This window comes from Ischnura elegans, chromosome 5, assembly GCF_921293095.1.
Source record: "Ischnura elegans chromosome 5, ioIscEleg1.1, whole genome shotgun sequence".
NCBI lineage: Eukaryota > Metazoa > Arthropoda > Insecta > Odonata > Coenagrionidae > Ischnura > Ischnura elegans.
This window is the reverse complement of record NC_060250.1, coordinates 48,494,880-48,514,867: the sequence shown is the minus strand read 5'-3', so window position 1 is coordinate 48,514,867 and position 19,988 is coordinate 48,494,880. Positions and strand designations below refer to the sequence as shown.

General features: G+C 40.4%; 1 protein-coding gene across 1 annotated transcript in view; it reads right to left on the bottom strand.

Annotated features, from left to right (window-relative positions):
- Nucleotides 1-17,933, bottom strand: part of LOC124158849 (inverted formin-2-like) — a 63,698-nt gene extending 45,765 nt beyond the window's left edge. The window contains exon 1 of the mRNA XM_046534226.1: nt 17,696-17,933. Coding sequence (XP_046390182.1) covers nt 17,696-17,912 — 217 coding nt within the window. The 5' untranslated portion in view covers nt 17,913-17,933. The remainder of the gene's footprint in view (nt 1-17,695) is intronic.
- Between the last annotated feature and the right edge of the window lie 2,055 nt (nt 17,934-19,988).

The window sequence follows — 19,988 nt, the reverse complement described above, 5'->3', positions numbered from 1 at the left end:
ATTCCCTTTTGGCAAATAGCAATTTGCATAGATCAAACGGTCGACGAAAAAATCACAGATTCATTTGATTCATTCATCATTCTTCAGCAGTACCAATTTTCGAATGCTTCCAAATTTGATTTTTTTCGCTGCGGTCATCGTCCAAGCTTCAACACCTAAAAGTAAAATGGTCCATATGTCCCTTAAGTTCCTTTTGGTGGAAGGCTGGAATGCGCTCTCGGGTCCCTTTTGTACCTCCAGGTATGTTGAGGGTTAGGAGGGGTTGGGAGGGGAGGGCAGTCCCTGACCCACAAGACACTTGACCTTGCTCATCTACGCTAGGAGAGTTCCAGGGAATCTGGATTTTATGTAGGGTCACCATACATTTCATAAAAGTATGCTGCGGTTTTGAAAATAGTTTAAATAAAAATTACTTACACCTTATGTTTTTTTCCATTTTCCGACTGTGTCGTCAGACAATTCAAACAATTTTTTAAGTATAAAATAAATTTCAATGTGTGCGCCCGAAACCCGGGTTCGACATTAGCCTCCTCCAAACTAAAGGCTTCGATGGGACCACGGCTTAACGTCCCATACAACGGTCGTAGTGATGCACTTGAAATGCCCTCCTCAAGGCACTCAGTTAAGTATCGGACAGCCTCTGAAAAATCTCTGCCACCCTATCTCTTCTATCTAGAAGATGAATGGGTTCTAAGAGAGCTCTTAGCGACTGGAGGTACGCAAGTTTGGCCTTACATATTTGATTCCTTTTTTCGGGGAGCCCGAAAGTCCTCCCATACCCTCATACGTCCCTGAATTCAATTGATACATAAATTATTAGACAGTAAACATTGCGGTTTGTAAAACCAAGTTTCGAATGTGAATTCTATCCACAGCAAAACAGAGACCGTGAAGAGCAAGTAATGCGATCTGTTCAAAGGGATATATTTGTGAAGGCCACGCCGTCAAATTTTATCCTGTTTCTGCTGAAGACCGCTAGCAAATAACCGCATTACTTATTCGATGTTCAATTTATTCGTTCGTTGATCACCTTCAAAAACTTTGATTTCCTGCTTTTCTAAAATTACTAACATTTGAAACAACGTATAGTTGGTTCACGGTAATCGGTAATTTTAGGCTGATTCACTTGAAATTATTTATTGCCCCATATGCATACACAATAGCTGCAGTCATGCATTTCTCAACTTGGAAGGTGTAATGCGAAAATTCTACAAAAGAAAAACTATTCGCCTTGATCGAAATTCGAACCATGATCTTTGGAATTCGCGCCCAGATGATCCGCCGATTGAATTACCGAGACGTCATCCACGGAGTTTTGTTGGCTTAGGAGGATAAGATGGCTTATGTTGGCACCATGGATTGTGTACCGCCTGACAAGTCCGCGTTTATGTCTTCAAAATAATATCTAAGGTGAACGCCCCAGCGTTCAAAGTTCTCCCTAAAAGTAAACAAATAAAAAGGTAACGCTCTAACGAAAATCCGCCAAGCACTTATGAAACTCCTTTATTGTTCGCGGGGAAAGCTAATTCCATAACCTATACGTTCGGCAAAATATCTCTCTCAATTTATCGTTTATGTCAGATCTGGAAATAAAGTGAGATTCTAACAAGATGTTCTATGCGTAGCTTTTAAAGATATATTTTCTCTATTCAAACTATGCAAGCCTACCGCGTAGCCTCCGAGACTCTCGAGGCCCCCAAGATGATTCGCCTAAAATCTGTGAAAAGCTTTCTGTACGTTCGTCGCAGTTTTTGACGCATCGCGCAGCTTTCCTCGGTATTTTATTGAGTTCAATTTAGATACAAAGGTTAGTGCTAAATACAATGTAGAGGACCCTAAAAATTACTACAACGAAAGCTGAGTATTGCCTTCCAACATCTTAAACCAAATACCCGCAGAATATGGAAATTCTTTTCCGTATTCTATTCCGGCATTTCCGTAATCTATTTCGTCTCGGAGGATGTCACGGAAATATATGTTATAATTAGGGCTGTTAATCGAAATTTATATTAATGACGATGTTATATATTAACCCTTTCCCTTGCAATTCCTCGCTGTTTTGAATATTATATAGTAAATATTGGAAATAAATGGATCGCTCTCCACTCATCACCGCGCTCCGGATATTCTTGAAAACTGATAAAAATGCGCCAAAAGTGGCAGCAAAAATTGCTTCAACGGCACGGACTGTTACCTCGTCTATGTAGTCACTTTGTCCACAGCCTTGTATGTTTGACAGCACAATAATCTTGTCCTCTAAAGCCAAAGAATATGCAAAGGAAGGAGACGCCTTAGTATTTCAAGAACGCCTGGCGCAAATTAGAGAAATCCGTGTTCACGTCCCAGTCAAAGCACGATGCGCAATTCAGACCTATAGAATCATTTCATTTTATTTATTTCCACACCTCCGAACAAAGCACTATTAGTTTTTTATAACATTTAACAATCAAACGTTCACAAACATTCATGCCCTGGATAAGGGTAACTTACCCAGGCGGGACTAAAACCCGCGATCTTTGGTTTGGCAGGCGGGGACTTTACCCCGCCGCCGCCGAGGCTGACCTTACAATGTTGAAGTTATGCCTGATGATCCTCTCCGTGTTGCTCAGAAAGATATTTATTCTTAACAGCCAAAACAATCTAGGTCTACCACGTAGTTTCTGATCCTCAAGCGGTTGTTACCCTACTTCGTGAAAAAGCTATGTGACGCTCTCTGTTAGCTCGTACCAGTTTTTGACAAGAAATTCATACGTGAATTTTCATATCTTTACTTCATTCATTCCTTTATGGGGACTCCGTAAATTAGGATTTTAAAACCACAACGGACGATTTTATTCGTCGACCGTTCATACGATTATCGACTAAACATTCAGCGCAGAAATTTATTTAAGGTTATTTCTAAATATGTTGAGGTTTTTCTGGCGCACTAGATAATTAGTTAGGAGTTTATGAAGGGCTGGTAAAATGTTATGCCTGATAGCCAACGGTTCGCCCTTCGCAACGAACTTTAAGTTGATAATGTGGCCACTAAATCATCCTCAAGCTCAATGACCTCATGCACGGGCGGATTCACCATCAAATTAGCGGGGGCTGTGAGCTGGGTCCGCGGAGTATGAAATTCGGGAGAGAGAAGGGCCTTCTGTCGCATGAAATTTTTTGCATGGAGTGCAATGCTCTACGATAAATATAACTCAAACTTATCTAACTCAAAGTCGTGACCCCCTTAACCCTCTCCCTAAATCCACCCCTCACCTAATTATCATTCCATTTGTAAAACAAAATGTCCCCCAATATCTCGATGGAACGTTGAAATCACCGACAATTATTTGCGAATCCAAGGGCCTATTGTGGAGTGATGATTGATTGTAAATGGTCATATGTAATACGTGTTGACGACTTGTGTTTCTTTATTGAAATTTAGCGATGGTTTGATAATTGAAGATTTTTCTCTCATATATACATAGATGTTGGACAGTAGTCTTTGACTAACAGCATATTCCCTTAGTGCCATATCATAAGATGTTGATAACTTAAATCACTATCACCATGGAGACCAATGGAGACCGTCAAACAATCACGAAAACCTGCAGTCAAACAACTTTATTAATTCGATCACTTTTCCAATGCCTCGATTTTGGGCTAACAGGAGTCAGACACACCGTTTGAATTCGCGAGTTGCCATTTTTCTGGAATCTAATGACTGATCTACAATGGGAAATAATCCGTAATACGTGCGTAAGACGCATGCCATAAGGGATCTAAAATGCAATTCCATATTGAGCTCAAGACGTAATAAAGATGGTTAAGTTCATCCATACGGCTTACGTATAGCCAACTAGAGTGCGTCGCGACGCGTCGTGAGCATTCCTGCATTCAATGCACTCTTCTGCCAAACCGGTAGTGGGTTGTAGTTGATTCCATTGACCACAGCATAATGTCCAAAGAATGAACACCATAGAAGTGACATGCTTTATATAACGTAGCTAAACAAATTTCAAAGTGAAAATTATGTTTGGACTTCAATAAGCACAATATTAAATTCCATATTAATGAAATTAGTATCTTAATTTTAACTACCACCTAAGTATAAAGAAAATCATCAACAATCGAGTAACTAGTAACGAAAATTATGGGCAGAGTTTTTAGGGCGGTAGGGAGGGACTTAAATGGTAGTTTGTCCGAAAAAAGTACGAAACTTGCAAAAATGTCAAAAAACTCGGTTTTAAATAATGCTTAAAATGTCATTTTCAGAGGATAATTTTAATAAATTTTCCAAACCAGGTGCACCGGGAGCCCCCTCGTTTCACCGGAGGGTATACCATAGCCCCTAAAACCTCGGTAGGATTGTTGCCCCCCCCCCCCCCCCAAACATAAAATTCTAAATTCCACTCATCACAACAATACTTACCTCGATGAGGTTAAAAAAAATTTAAAAAATATGTTCAGGGTTATAGTGAGCGAAAAATAAGTGTATTGAGAGTTTGGAAGAATATATACTTTTAAATTTGAAATTTAGAATTTTGAAAATTAAGTGCATTGAATTCATTGAGAGTTTGAAAGAATATTTTTTATTAAAATTATGAATTTTGAAAAAAAAGGTCGGCAAACCTTAATAAGCATCATGCGAAAAAATTCTATGACGCCAAATGTATAGTTAACGGTACATGCTTTAGGATCTTAACTGTTTACGTCTCCGACTTCATTTTGAATTTTTGTCATACGGATCGCTGAATAAGCAATTCCTTGCGTTTTTCTGCATCCACCACACACCTTACATGCCGTCGTAGATCAGGAATAATTCCAACGTATTAAAGGCTCAGAATTAGGTGATCCAAAATACGAGCATATTTGAACTTAGGCGAGCACTCCATTGAGAACCACACCCTTTGAAATCACAGTCTGAAAAAAATCTCGGCACTGCCTGTGATATCATCCTTGACGGCAATAAATACACACGGCCGGTGTTCCATATTTTCTTTGAGTCTCCATTGAGATTTTTCGCGGAAATCGGCAGTCTTTGTTATGTTTGGGCGTACGCACGGTCAAATATACGGGCGTGGGCGTCATATATAGCACGACTCCGTGTTGGCCGCCGCTTTCGCGTGTCTTTCATCCGCGCCGCGCCGTGAGTCATTTGTTTTTTTGCGCCTTCCACTTTCCCTCCTTCCTCCTTCCTCGCGCGCACTTCTTCACCAGCTGGAGGTGACGTCACGAGCACTAGATGCAGATTAACGAGCGATCGTTAATTGTTTCTTAACAGTAGTCGCTGTTGTTTCCGTCGCACGCTCATCTGTTCGGCACAAGAATCCATCGGCATGCGCACGTCAAACATAACTGACGAATAACGGGTCGTGCTAATCCCAAATTAGATCTTGCGAAAAGTATTCTCGGGAAGCGCTAATCCGAGAAATAGGTAATTTTTCTCTCGCGAAACCTCATTGGGAATACGCAGCCAGTGAGTCCAGTCAATATATCGTCAAAAACGACCTTCAATAGAAAGTTTTCATTCCTTCTTTACTTCCTGTTTATCTTTTTTGTGTTGAAAGCGAACCTGAAGTTTTTTTCGACAGCAATTCATGATGAAAAATTGCAAAAAATGGCAAAAATGGGTCAAAATGTGGTAATTTTTTAATAGATTTTATGGTTGCAATAATCAACTCTTAAGTCACAAGTTTTCAGTTCATTATTAAATTACTTAAATTTCCAACAAATAAAATACGATACAATACCACAACAGAATCCACTGCGAATTGAAAAAAAGGTCTTCCGTTTGACAGTTTGCTTCATTTGTTGATTCCTTGCTCAAAATAGCCAAATAATATTCCCAGTGGCACTAGATGCCATTGTTTTTTTACCAGGGGTACAATGTGATGGTAGCGAGTTTTAATGAGCGGATCCATGTGGAAAATGGGACAGCAGGATAAGATGAGGAAAATCGAAAATATTTTTGAAAATTTCAAATTGTTATCAATTTTAGTAATCTTTCTAACTATACTAAAATAACAAATTAATTTTCTTTCTGAATACAAGACCTTTTTAAATTAGTCATCGCAGGCTTTCATAACTTCCTTATTTCCTAAGATATGATGCCGGATGCGATTTTGAGGCTTTCGCTAACGGTCGAATTTGGGTGGAATGACCCCAATAGACAAATAAAATATGTAATCAATATTACTTGCGACTGCTGTTTGTGGCAGGGGGTGAGTATGTATGCTCCAACTCAGTTATATGTAGGAGTTACCGCAACTGTATGTACATAATGCAATTACACTGCGATGGTTAGGTCGGTTAGGTCTCCCCAAGCATTCACCCTTCGTTCCGCTAAGACCCTTTTTTGTCCCCGTTAACCATTCATCACAACTAAATGTATGCAAGAACTCCACAAGCCCATCGACTATTTCGTATTACTGGACATATTACTCGGAAACAATACGAAAAAAATAACTAAGTGCCTAACGGTAGACCATTATTAATTTCGCGGCGAATTCTAATTTGGTCTTTTATTACTCTCGGGAAGAATATTTTTTTAAACTTCTCTGCTCTTGAATTACTTTCCCTGATTTTGCGTTCATCGCCCAACTTATTGTAGTACGTAGGATCCCTCAATACATCCTTAGCTTATTCTCCAAATATTTCACCCTAAAACTTCTTGAAAGATTATTTATATAGGATTCAAATGACGTTCAGACAATTGTGCAAATCGTAATCACTGAGGTAGTATGGATAATTATTTAAGATTTACTCTATCATCGTATTAATTGTTAATATACTAAATTATCAAATCGACCTTTAGCGTACCTCGCTGATCTTCGGTGTACGCTCTCTGTTAATGATTAAGCCTACCTCTGGACGGTCCAATATAATAGTAACTTACTCAAAATGAGGTCTCACGAGAGAAAAGTAGCCCATTTCTTTAACTTGGTTATCTCCATTCCCAAAACTTCTTTTCGAAAGACGTAAATTAAGATTAGTCCGATTCTTATATCTCCTCGACTCACAATCAGATATGTAGCATATAGGGTTCCCCCAACCTGCTGAAATAACAACTGCCCGCGATACATCCACTTACAAAAAATCACTTTCCAACTACTTCGCAGGTGAAACACCTGTGAAAAAATTGTATAAACCTGTATAAAATTTGTATACATTCTTAGACATTGTCATGACAATTGTCTCTCCAAGAGTTTTGAATTTTTTCATAGGAGAATACTTGGCTTAATGTATGGAATTTATGGTTTACAGATGTGTGGAAGTTGGATAATAAAATATCAGTACAGCCAACCTCCAACACCTCACCGGAGAAAATTCCTGGGCACGTGCCTTCTTCGACAAGTTGGTTCCAAGTAAGGTCATAAGTCATTTTTACAAGGTATCTTCCCTGAGGTATTTGATTGATCTTACGCTTATCGACATATTATTCCCTATAGTGCATATTCTTCCCTGCCCTATAGTATATATTCAGCCCTGGAGATAGCCATCCTTTGTTCAAAACATTCATTACCACACATTTTGCCAAATTTAACTCCAGTCGCCACCTCTTGCCAATTCTCATCCTAGAATCTTCCTTGTTTTGTTGATCTCTAATAACGCTCTCGTAGTTCTCCAGTAAACATTGACAAGCGACTGGACGGCATGGCAACCATCACCTGATCGCCGTATCCCAGACAGTTAACGCGCTGACCAGATAAGTCGCCTACGACACTCCACGTGCCTTTTCACTGCGTTCCATTCGCTACGGACGGGAACGAATTCATATTTTCTAAAATAGGTTTATAAATGACTAGCCGGCCACCTGGCGTTGCTCACGAAGTACCCACAGAAGGGGAAACTTAGAACTTGGAATTCATGGTCATATTGATCTCTCAGTGGGAAAATATGAAATAACTTTAAAAGAAACACGATTTGTCAGAATGCACGGTTAAAAGACAGCAAGGTTATTCCTGGGCCATTTACCTATGAACGGTATAAAAAAGTATTGGCACTTGAGACCGCCAAATCGGCCTTCACCTCGCACACACCGTGAACAAAGATATACAAAAATGGCAGAGTGAATGGGGATGTTATTGAAAGGTGGGAGAGATAGCAGAAGGTGGGGAATGGGGGCTAGGTGGCGCTGAGCGCACTTGCAGGGTTCGGTAATGAGAAAACGATGCAAAGTACGCGTCGGACATAACCGAAGGTTCTACCGGCTACGGGAGCATGAGATGCACTTTTGTACAAACTTTGGTCGCATCGGTGCAGCCGGGTCGCAGTAAGAAGGCCCGCTCCCAAAATCTCCGTCGACAAAAGCCCCGCGACAAAACGCCCTAGACAAAATCCCCGTGGCGACAAAACGCCCGGGACCTCAGGGGATTTAGTCGCCGAGCCTTAAGGCCGTATTACACGGTACACGGAATTGCGCAATCTGACGTACGTGCGAAGGCGCAATCAAAATTTCGTCGTGTAAAGCGGTGAATTACTAGAACACATGCGATAATGCGTGGATGCGAGACAGCAAAATAGCCCGTTCTAATTTCGTTCATGCATTCGCGCAGTTCCACGCCATTTAAGATATAAATGCAGCTCTAACCTGCGCAATTCCGTGCCCCGTGTAAAACGGCCTTAATGACGGCGGGGGTTTTGTCGCCGGGGATTCTGCGCCGGGCCTTATGTCCGTAACCCGGTGCAGCCGTTTGGAAACGCGTAGCAAACAGGCAAACAGACATCCTCTTTTCTTTATATAGAAGATACCAGAGTCTAAGGCTGCGTAAGGAGTAACAACGGCTCATGCCATTACAACACATGAAATGTATTTTATTTTCCTCTCCACGGGCAAAGTGGAATAACATCTTCTTCCGTTTTCTCAAAGGTATGCTCATCACGGAATATTACTATACTGGAGGATTTTCCTTTCGGCCTCTAGATAGTGATTTCACTCTCAGCGCACGTAAATGGGTTAACAGAAGTCCCCATTTGTGTCACTGACGACGGAGCGACTTCAAGCGATTTGAATATCACGGGGAATAAATAATTAAAACGGCTATTTCCCGATATTTTTATCCGTTAAATGTATATTTATCAAATGCTTTACTTTTCCATGATATTCCTCACGAGCAAGGCCGGATCCAGATTTTTTTCTGGGGGGTCACAAGGGCCTGGCAGGCACACGGTCTTTTTATATTTGAGATTAAAAACAAAATACAACAATTAATATGCAAAATATTCTCTTTATTTTAATATAAAAGTTATTAGTATGAAAATAGATGATAAAGGATCCGTAATACACAAAACAAAACGAACGTAATGATATCGTATTAAAAATCTTGTCCATTTTTTTAATCATTTGGGGGGGGGAAGTGCCCCATGTCCCCCCTCTCAACTCCCCTATGCTCGCGAGTGAAAATATCTTTTGCAAACATTGAGAATAAATGGATCGATTTCGAATAAAGTGACTGAAGTGGTAGCAAAAGTATATGAGACGGATTGGGGCCTCCTCCATAAAGTCACCTTGGTTAATAAACCGAGATTAGACACACTAAGAAGATATCGGTTCTATGCGCTACCCATGGGTCAACTCTTCTCGGGATTCCCACAAGGGTTAATTTTTTCATTATGTGCTACCCGTCTGAATAGAAAGCTACACCGGTCGGCAGTGACCAGGGGAAAAATTGGAAATGATCTTTGAGTAATATAATATAAGCCTCTACCTGAACCATTATCAAAATAACACTTAAATTATGCAACATTTCTATGTGAGGGAAAAATTTTTCCAGAGTCGATGTTTATTATTATTAATAGTGGTTACAAAGGAAATATGTTATTGTTGTTCTTTCAAAAAAAGATGTCATATTTTTAGCTACTAACGTGATTTTCAGGACAACAAGAATCTTACAATGAAATCGATTGAAAGGATAATAAACTTCATACATTCATCTATACTTTACTAATATCACAAGCCTCTATCTTAATTAAAAGTAACTTTAACAAAGCAAAAAAAGGAAACATCTGCTCTGGAAGTCATTCTTGGCTTATGAACCAGCAGAGGGGTCCTTTGGTCTAGTTTAACAAATAATTAATTTTTTCCTTGAAAAAATAAATACATTTTCCAACGTCCATGTGTGATGAGGATGGTTGGTGAGGTAATGCAAAATGGACAAAGAGACATACATTCGTTTATAAGAACAAATATTTAGGTCAGAAAACAAACACGTCGGCCAATGGAGCCAGGAAACGGACCTCACCCAACTAACGACCTGACAACCTCAACTTCCGTTCACCCTTTTTCGGGATATAAAGAAAAAACTGAATACCTCAAAAAACATGGTTAACGAGAGCAATTTGCTAATTATCCTACACGAGAAGACTTCATAGATGTCGCGGTTCTGTCGGTCATAAATCGTCGTTTGATGCATCACCTTTCTCCGTCTTGCTTCAAAGAATTTGAAAAACTTTCTCAGCGAATTCGGAGAGGAGTTTTTCTCGGAAGATTTGAAAAACGTCCTACTTAAACCGTCGTACTTAGGCAGAAGAGATCGCAAGTGGGAGATAAAAAATCCAGAACAGAGACATATATGGTCTCATTCTTTGCACGTACTATCACTGATAGTTGCGTAACTCATAAGTAAAATCGCTGTACTCGCCAGGATGACTGTTTGTACGTTTCATCATTTTCCATTTGCATTAATTTAATTCCTTTTCCTTCTCATCAATGTTTTAAGCATTGTTCGAACTGTATTCCTTCGCAATGCCTATTTTTTTATCCTAACCTTGTATGGATTAGCTAATATACTAACCGTCAACTGATTTTCCCTCTATGTAATTAGCGTATTCACGCTTCGAGGTGTGTTCAGAAAATAATGAGAACTAATTTTTTTTAATTTCTCGCGAGTTAGGATAGTCCGATTTTCACATTTTTATTATGTTGGTATACATACCCCTGATATTTGATAAAAATTTCAGCTGTATTCACTGTTTACTTTGTACGTGGCAACCGCTGAGGTTAGACGTTTTAAATGATTTTCGGCTCCAACTTCATTGCTTGATCTTGAATTTTTGGCCAAAAACGATACTGTAACGGTGCCTAAGTCTCCATATTCGCCAGGAATGGCTCCGTGTGACTTTTTCCTATGGAGGACTGGGAGAAGCGCCGGCACAAGTGCATAATATCTAATGGAGACTTCTTTGAAGGCGACAACATTATTGCAGACAAACAAATAAATATTTTTTTTAAATTCACGCTATTTTCTAAACACACCTCGTATATTTCGCTGATTTTATATGCATTTTTGTGTAATTTTTTGGCAGTGGAATAAATATCTCTTTTTTATTTTTATTATTATTTTTATCTCGCATTGCATGCTTGGCGAGGGCTCCAATCGCGCCTTCACGCAATGCGCAAATGTGTTGTTTTTAATTAGCCAATAACCAAGAAATGCGCAGTGATGTAATGGAACGAAGTAAAAGTAATCAAATTACTGCAAACGATTACATCTTTGGTAAGTTTTACATGTAATAGACTTAATGCTTACCTCAACTCCATCGAATTAACTCAGTCTAGTTCGTTTGAAAGCTGGGTAATGTTTTATTTCGCTCGCAATAGTTCTTGAAGAATCGCCCAGCTTTCCATAGTACTTCATAAAGAATACATTACATTGAGGCACTGAATTAGGTCATTTGTGCCGAACACAACAGCAGCGGTCCAAATAATTACGTGAGGTGATAATTTCACCGATATTTCGACCCCATTCTCCACCTCCTTGGCGATATTTGATTTGTACCCGCTTCCCTCCTTTCCTCATCACACGTTAGAATTTTCAATATACGATATTTTGGTTATACACGATAATATGTACTTGATCACGTGGGATTAATCTAAAAAACATAATTCTCATCATTATATCACAATGTTGATATATTTAATACCAATTACGAAGAATATTTACGACCACCGTAAAACGGAGCCTAAAATCACTGTACGAAAAAAGAACAATAATAAACCTAAATATGAGCTACAAAAATTCGTAAAAGAACACTCATTCTAATTTGGTCCAAGGGGACTGAAAAGTGGCTTTTGAGTCCACATGATCCTATTAAACAGGACTTGCAAGAATAATCTCATCTCAAAACAAGACTCATCAGAAAAATCACGGGAGCTCCATTGTTCATTAGCAAACGCAACATTAGCAAGTATTTGAAACTCACGCCCATCCTAACATCTATGAAAAGTGAGCAAAAGAAATTCTCAATTTCATTTTCCAAAATCGACAATAAACTTTTTAAAAAAACTTGGTAAATACGATATTACTGAAACACCTAAATATGATCTAAACTAAAGAAGCTCCTAAATGTGCCCTTAAACCTTCCCATATCCCCAAACCTAATGAACTCCAACCTAAAATGCAAATCCATGACTACCATTATCCATAAAAAAGTAAAATTTGATATATGATAGCAATTAAGAGACTTCGCGACTCCCACAGTTTATTTAAAACAGAACAACCAGTTCGGTTGACAAGCCTTGTTCAGTTAGATTGAAAAATATGGAGCAGACAGGTTTATATACACTATGGGAAGTTGCTAAGGGAGGGATCTAGGAGCTCAGGTTGGTTGAGCAGGGAGGGGAAAGGAGTGTGGGAACAAAGTATGTGTTCCTTCGTAAAATGTTCTCGGGATCGCCACTGCATAACTGACGACGTTTCGATGGCCGAGCCGGACATTAGCAGTTATGCAGTTCCTGACCCGGTGGCGATCCCGAGAACATTTCACGGAGTATATTCGCCGGGAAAGCACTAAATCTTTCTTAAAGTATGTATTGTAACTAGGAGGAAGGGAAGCGGGGGTTAATAACTCGGATAGTGGGGGTGGGGGTATTGGGAAGGTGATGAGTAGTAGGGGATATGGAGATATGGGTTGAGAAAGGCATTCATGGAGATGTTGTCCTTGTAAAGTAATCTCCCGATTTTCCAGGGCATCCAACCTCCTTCGTTTCCCGGTAAAATAAAGTATTTTCGGCTTAAGGTTGCTTCCGTGCCCCATCCCCAAAAGTTGTCGGACGAAGGCTGACGAATCGTCCTTATTCATCGCTATAATGGAGCCCTTCCACCACGTCATAGCTTCCAATTTCGATTAAAAAGATATGTGTGAATGTTACAAAAAAGGATCCTCAATTTTGCCTCTAAGTGTATTTTCACCAACCGCGCATTTAAATGGGTTTACAAAAGTCGCCACTCGCGTCGCTGACGGACAAATTGATCCGAGTTTCACGGGGAAATAGGCCATAATTAGGGATGTCAACCGAAATTTACATTCATGGTGATGTAATTATCAAATTAATAATTCTTCAATTTTATTCCTCCCACATGCAAAGACCATACTCCTAAATATTGGAAAAAAGTTGATCGCACTGCCCTCATCACTGCGCAGTGGACATTTTTGAAAACCGATCAAACTGCGACCGAAGTCGCAACTGAAATCACCCCTTTATGGGATGGAACTGGGCCTCCTCTATGCAGTCCCCTTGAATACATAAATCAACAATCTACATAAACACTCAGAAGACAACCTTCCGGCCGGTAACTGTGGCTTAACAACTGATGATATAACGTCTTGGCACGGTTAGGCAGTGGCGGATACAGTACAGGGGGCGCACGCCCCCTTTGCGGGCCCGTCCGTATTGCCAAACATTGCAGAACCACAATTATAACTTTTTTTATATCATAAGATGGCATTGTCCTATATATTCGTGTAATAAATTGAACTAAAATTTTCTTTAACTCTGCATGTGACTTGATTCTTTTTAATAGGATAAATGTAAAGGTAACACAAGATATCTTTTGCGCCCCCCCCCCCCTCGAGTTTTTTCTGCATCCGCTACTGCGGTTAGGCCGGTTTCATAGTGGCTAAACAATGTACGGGATAAGTTTTCTTGGATATCACACAATTACTTATACCTCTTTTTTACAGAGCGCGACCCGGGTTTCAATGAATTATCATAATCTTCAGGCGCAAATTATGATTTATCTTATTGTTGTTCCCTAGTTACTAGATGAATTTTAAAACGGACGCCAGAATAGGGGAAAAGGATGGGTAGAGATATTCATTTATAAGAGTAGTGTCCTGACTTTCAAATTTTTTTTAAATTTCTAACTGCTCCCTAGAGTCCAATTCACGGCGGTCATTGCAAAATTTTCAAATATTCATGTTCGCATGACCGCAATAAATGTCATTACGTAGAATTCAGCCATTTACGCCATAGAAATATGTTTTCCATAACTAGATCGAATTTTCCCGCACTTTTTCTTATTATGTTGCGGGAAAAATTACTAAATTACGCGTTACATACCGAGACCCTCATTCCCCTTACTAAACGCTTCACATAATTAATCGACGCCCCATATCCCACGCTTTGTTATGACCGACTACTATTACGTCACGTGGCTAAAGTGACCTTGCATTCTCATCTGAGGTGTTTGGGCGTGACGTGATTCGCAGAAGGAGAGGCGAGTTGAGGGGGAAATGGCATTCTCCCCGGAGAGCAAGTCACTCCAATGGGATTCACTCGAGACGAACAGGAGGAAAAAGGCGACGCTCATGCGTTAAGAGTTTAACAGACGTGAAACATGAAGTAGTACCAATGCGTGTCCCGTTAATCGATTCACTAAATAGGACTACGAAATGGCTACGAAAGAAGCAATGCGATCATGGACAAAATGAGTCCAATTTCTGCCTCTCGATTTGACTATTTCATTGACATTCATCATCGAAAATAAAGTATAAAAGTTTTTAACGGTATAAAACAAGATAATTTCTAAACCAATTTCCGACTTCTTATTGATTTGCAAATTTAATGCACGGAGAGAGCTTGTCTTCCAAAGGTCCGTGGTTCAATTCCCGATCCAGGGGATTGATATTTATATGACGAATAAGCTACTTGCGCGGATTTACCGCAGGTTCAAGGTTCTCAACAGGTTGTGGCTTCATGGAAGTCATTTCTCCCACGCATTGCCATCTTGGATGGGCCGCGTGGGCTTAATACCTGGTGCCATTAGCCTCGGCACAATTTCCATGGGAAATCAGGAACCTTGATAGCAGTGGGGTAGCCAGGAATTTTGTTAGGGGGGTCCAGAACCAGGAGGGTAATTTTGAAAAAAAGAGTACTTATTAGAGAGTTATAAACAAATCTTAACATGTTTCATAATCGACAAACTTCATTTGTCAAAGAATTCTTTTGAAAATTCATGATTTTTCGATATTTTATTATCTTTTATGAAGCAAAATAATTGTGATTTTAAATGTCGGGCTGTTCAGATCTCCCCGGATCTCCCCCCTCGCTACGCCACTACTTGATAGCGTATTGGTCAGCGCAGTGACCCGGAAAGCCAAAGGTTCGTGGATCGTTTCCCGGTCCAGGGGAAAATATTACTTAAACACTCATTTCGCCAGCAAAACCTGACATACTTATCCACTACGACTGACAGAGGTTGTCCACCGTGGTGCTGGCATCAATGGTGGCGAGAAAATTCTCCTTCCTGAACCCATCCTAATGTTGCTTTTTATGAGGACGAGACCCCTGATGTTCCTTCCCATAATGCCGTTCTACGTGAGGGTATGAAAGTGGAGTCGTAGGGAGTTGCGAAGTAAATCATTTGCAGGGACTGATTTAATTATATTCTCTTGAAGGTGGTTGTCACGGGTCGAAGGATTGCACTGCGGTGAGATTGTGCCAACGAATGTCGCGGCCAACTTTGACATGCTTTGCATGAAATCGAATTCCCCCACTTATTCCCTGCTGTGCGTGTGCTCAATCAAGCGATGTAGCCGGAGCAGGAGTTAAGAGGACGCCACACTCCCGTTTGATACCTTCTTCAAAATTTCAGGGTACAAACAGCCACAGAAGCTCCAGGTCAAATTTTTCTTGCATCATATATATTTGAAAATGTTACATCAGTATTTTATCAGATGCTATTTTTGTTAATTAAGAAACGGGCAATTGTCGACATGTATTCTCAAATTTTCAGGATAAAAGCCTGTTAACACAGTACATTTTCTCGTGTAATTTAATGTCTAAACGTATGAACGCGAGAATGAACGCCGAAATGCACCGTGTAAACCACTCGTGCGAAAGCATGAACAGAAAATAAAACCTGTTCCAATTCGATTCATGCATTTGTACATGCACCGTTCCGGTCCACAAAAATCCTTCATGCAATCAGACATTAACTCGTACGCGTTAATGTATCGTGTAAACAGCAGGGATGCCGACTTACAAAAGATATTGGGGGGCCCAAACCGGGGATCTTGCCCCGGGAAATTTTGTAAGTAGTGAGTTATAAGTTTTTTAAGCATTTAGAAGAGTTATATGATCAACATTAGAACCCTGATAACACGAATCTCGATATCTGGACACTCCGGGGAAAATCAACAAGCCTGGCACATTTTTTCCTCACACCCATAACAAATTTTTGAGGGGGCTCGGGCCCCCTCAGGCCCCATGGAGTCGCCGCCACTGGTAAACAGGCTTTATAATAGCCTAAATTTTGAAGGAACAACATGACATAAAAGTATGCAAAATATGATCGGTGGATAGAGTTGTATGCAATGCCCTCTTTTAAGGACAGCGGGGAAGGGTCGGAAACATGCTTCATTCTCTCCAAGAGGGAGTCGAATTGTAGTACAATAGTGCGCTCCAAATTCCTCTACTGCCCTTTGGTACTACGTGCTGGCCACTCATTGTCAGCCAGTTCCCGCACCTTCCCTTTTCCACACATTTTTTCACTTTTATTCAGCGCATAATCTTAAGGGAAGGAGATGCTTTCGCGGAGAATGTAAAACATTTCATGACATTTAGACCCGGCCTAGTAACCTCACAAAATCGAATGGCTTTAAACCTAGTTTACACGACGAAGTACACTGCTATATATAGCAATAGCTCCAACACGCCATCTCGCAACAATTATCAACATAGAACACAATAATACACTACGTGATGTATGAGGTAGAATAATGAAATACGTGAAGGCTGCCAAGGAGCAATATTTTCATCCCCTTTTCCTTATGAGAAAACTTAATTAAATTTTGCCTTGGCATCGAACCCTTCTGAGAAATAAATCGAACAAGGCAATCTGCAATTCTGTTTATTATCCTATTGCCCAGGGGCGCAGCTAGGAATTAAGGCTGGGGGGGTTTAGGTGCAACTAACACCGGGGTGTGTGGGGGTATGGTATACCCACCAGGATAAGCGGTATGTGCGATATTAATAAATTACGGAATTTTAAAGATAAATGGTTCAAAATAGTGAGTTTTACGGCTTTCTGAGGGATATTTTATTCATCCTCACACTATTCTATTAGTAATATCAATCCAAAATGAGTTAAACTAAAAAATTTCTCTGAGCTCTGAGGGGGGTTTTAACCCCCAAAACCCCCCCTTGCTGCGCCACTGCCATTGCCAACGTGGGTAAATCAACGATTGTTGCTTGTGATGTACCCATTACTTCCTACTGCGTTCAAAGTAGAACTGCTTCAATTTCGTGTAAAGATCGAATCGAGATCGACCACGTCCTCAATGGGAAATATTTCAACAATAGCTGTCAACTCCCTCACGTTCGAGTCGGCAGTAACATCCGACTCATCTAGCACTCCACTTCGACATGTAAGCACACAGTCCGATGATTCTGGGATCGAATAGCCTGACCGATTCGACCGCGATATGCACTCACCTGTTGTCAGCCTCGTGTCCGTCGCAGGCCAACGCAATACAATGGAGTGCCAAGCGGATGAATGAAGAGGAATCGCCGAGCCGATGGGAGAGCCGCCCTGAGTGTCCGTCCGCTTCCAGCAGCCGACTGACGAAACGGACGGCCAAGGACGCGAGTTGCTCAAAGTGAACGGGTCGCGGTGACCCGGATCTCGATCATCCGGATCTCGATGCATCATCTGCCGACTGGAGGGCGTCGCCGTCGGCTGTTTTACGCGTCCAGGTAGGTTGCCATAGCATATGGGTCTGGTAAGAGGGGGTCACGCCCCGCGCCCAACCCCCAGACAAGCACGGATTCAGGGGGGGGGTACAGGGGCCCAACAAATCCCTTCAAAACTTTTATTTTTTTATTAGTTATTGTGTCCTTGCAAAGGAGTACAGGGGGTGTATAAGCAAATGCATGTCTACAAGTCCCAAACGTGAGATAAGTTTGAGTTGTATGTATTGTAGAGCGTGGCACACCCTACTGTAAAAACACCCCTCTTTTCTAGAGGGTATTCCATACTCCCCAGACACAGGTCTTGACCCCTGCCCCCAAATAATGTTGCTGAATTCACCCCCCCCCCCCCCACAGAAATCCTTCCACCCCTCCCCCCCCCCCCAAAGAACTTCTTCCACCCCACAGCCAGAATAATTTAAATTTATGATTTAAAAAATATTCAGTATCACAAAAAATTGTTTTCCAAATTTTAGTGAAGGTTAATTGAAAAAAATACCTTCCATGTGAGAAACACCCCCTCACTCGATATATATATCACAGTGATATCCACCCAGATCCCACCGAAGAATGGGTGGTCATTTTCCCCCAGTCACTCGTTTCCAGAAAGTACATTAACCTTCATTTAACAGTAAAACAGCGTGCATGGTGAACAGTTTGAACATTTGATTAACGTTTAACCCTCAGTGGTCCAACATTGAGGCAGCAATCCTGCCAGGGGTTTAGGGGCTATGGAATATCTCCCAGTTCGGGGGGGACGTTACGGGACCCTTGCATCCACCCGCAGCATCAAGTCTCAAGGGAATCTGTCCTTTTTAGATCATCTTTTCCAATGGCCAGCCCATGTTCCTGATCTTTAGGAGAGCTCAAATGAATGTTTTCACATACTGTTTCATTGTCTCCAGTATTAAACTCTTACTGGCATAGGGGCAGACTTTTTCATGACCTACCCCACACACTGCATTGTTATTCAACCATTTTCATCCACCAGGGGGCAAAAGGGGTTTTTGACATTCAGAAGTGGTAAGTAATCAAAATTGCACAATATTTCCAAGTCAAAAAGAAAGAAACAATGAAATAGGCACGGTACTTTGTTGGACAAATTGGTACAGGACTTCTTTATCCCTCAATAATATAGAAAAGCAGCATAAGCAACCAAACTACTGCTTACCAAATCCCGAATCCCACCTTAGTTTATTTGAATCCTCTGACAAGTTACTAATATGTCCTCATATAGCTATTAAAGTAGCTTGCAGTGCAGGACATGCAGATGAAATTAAACATATTCCAGGGATTTCACTAAAATTTATTCATAGAATTAAATAATTTTTTTCAGAAAGAAAAATTTAAGGGAAGTATTGCAGTGGTTCAGATCAATGCCACTAGCACTGTTAGGTTTACAATGTTTTGATTTATAACATGTAAACATATTGCATCCAAATATGAATTTATACATGGTCATCACATTGTGTTCATAAACACATTATACTGGCAGCCAATGCCCTACGATCCACCTCTTGACAATACAGGTATATTTTGATGAGAATAATTCACAAAGCTACAATACACACATTTCTCAAGTAGGTAGTACATCATCACATTTCAAGTAAAAATTGTCATTGGCTAATGATACCAGCGGAACACTTTCATACTTCACATATCGAATAAAAAATATCTACTCACTAAAATAGTTAACAATCATTCACCAAATATCAAAAAACTGTTATCGTGGAATGTATTTAAATAAAATAGAATTGCACATCATTTATGAGACACTAGTTACGCTCAAATCATTCTTAGAGTAGAGTAAGCGTATACAACTGGATGAGTTTAGAGGATGTTCACGTATGCCTTAAGTTGAACTTTGGCCAAGATTATGACAGATGCCACAGCTCATGCAGCCTTACATCCTCACACGTCTGTTGAAATTCAAAGCACACGGTCCCTTCATGAGAGTAACACATCCAACTATTTTATGGCATTGATTATTTTCACTCTTTGAAAGAGCTTAATCAATAAACATTCATCGCTTCAAAAT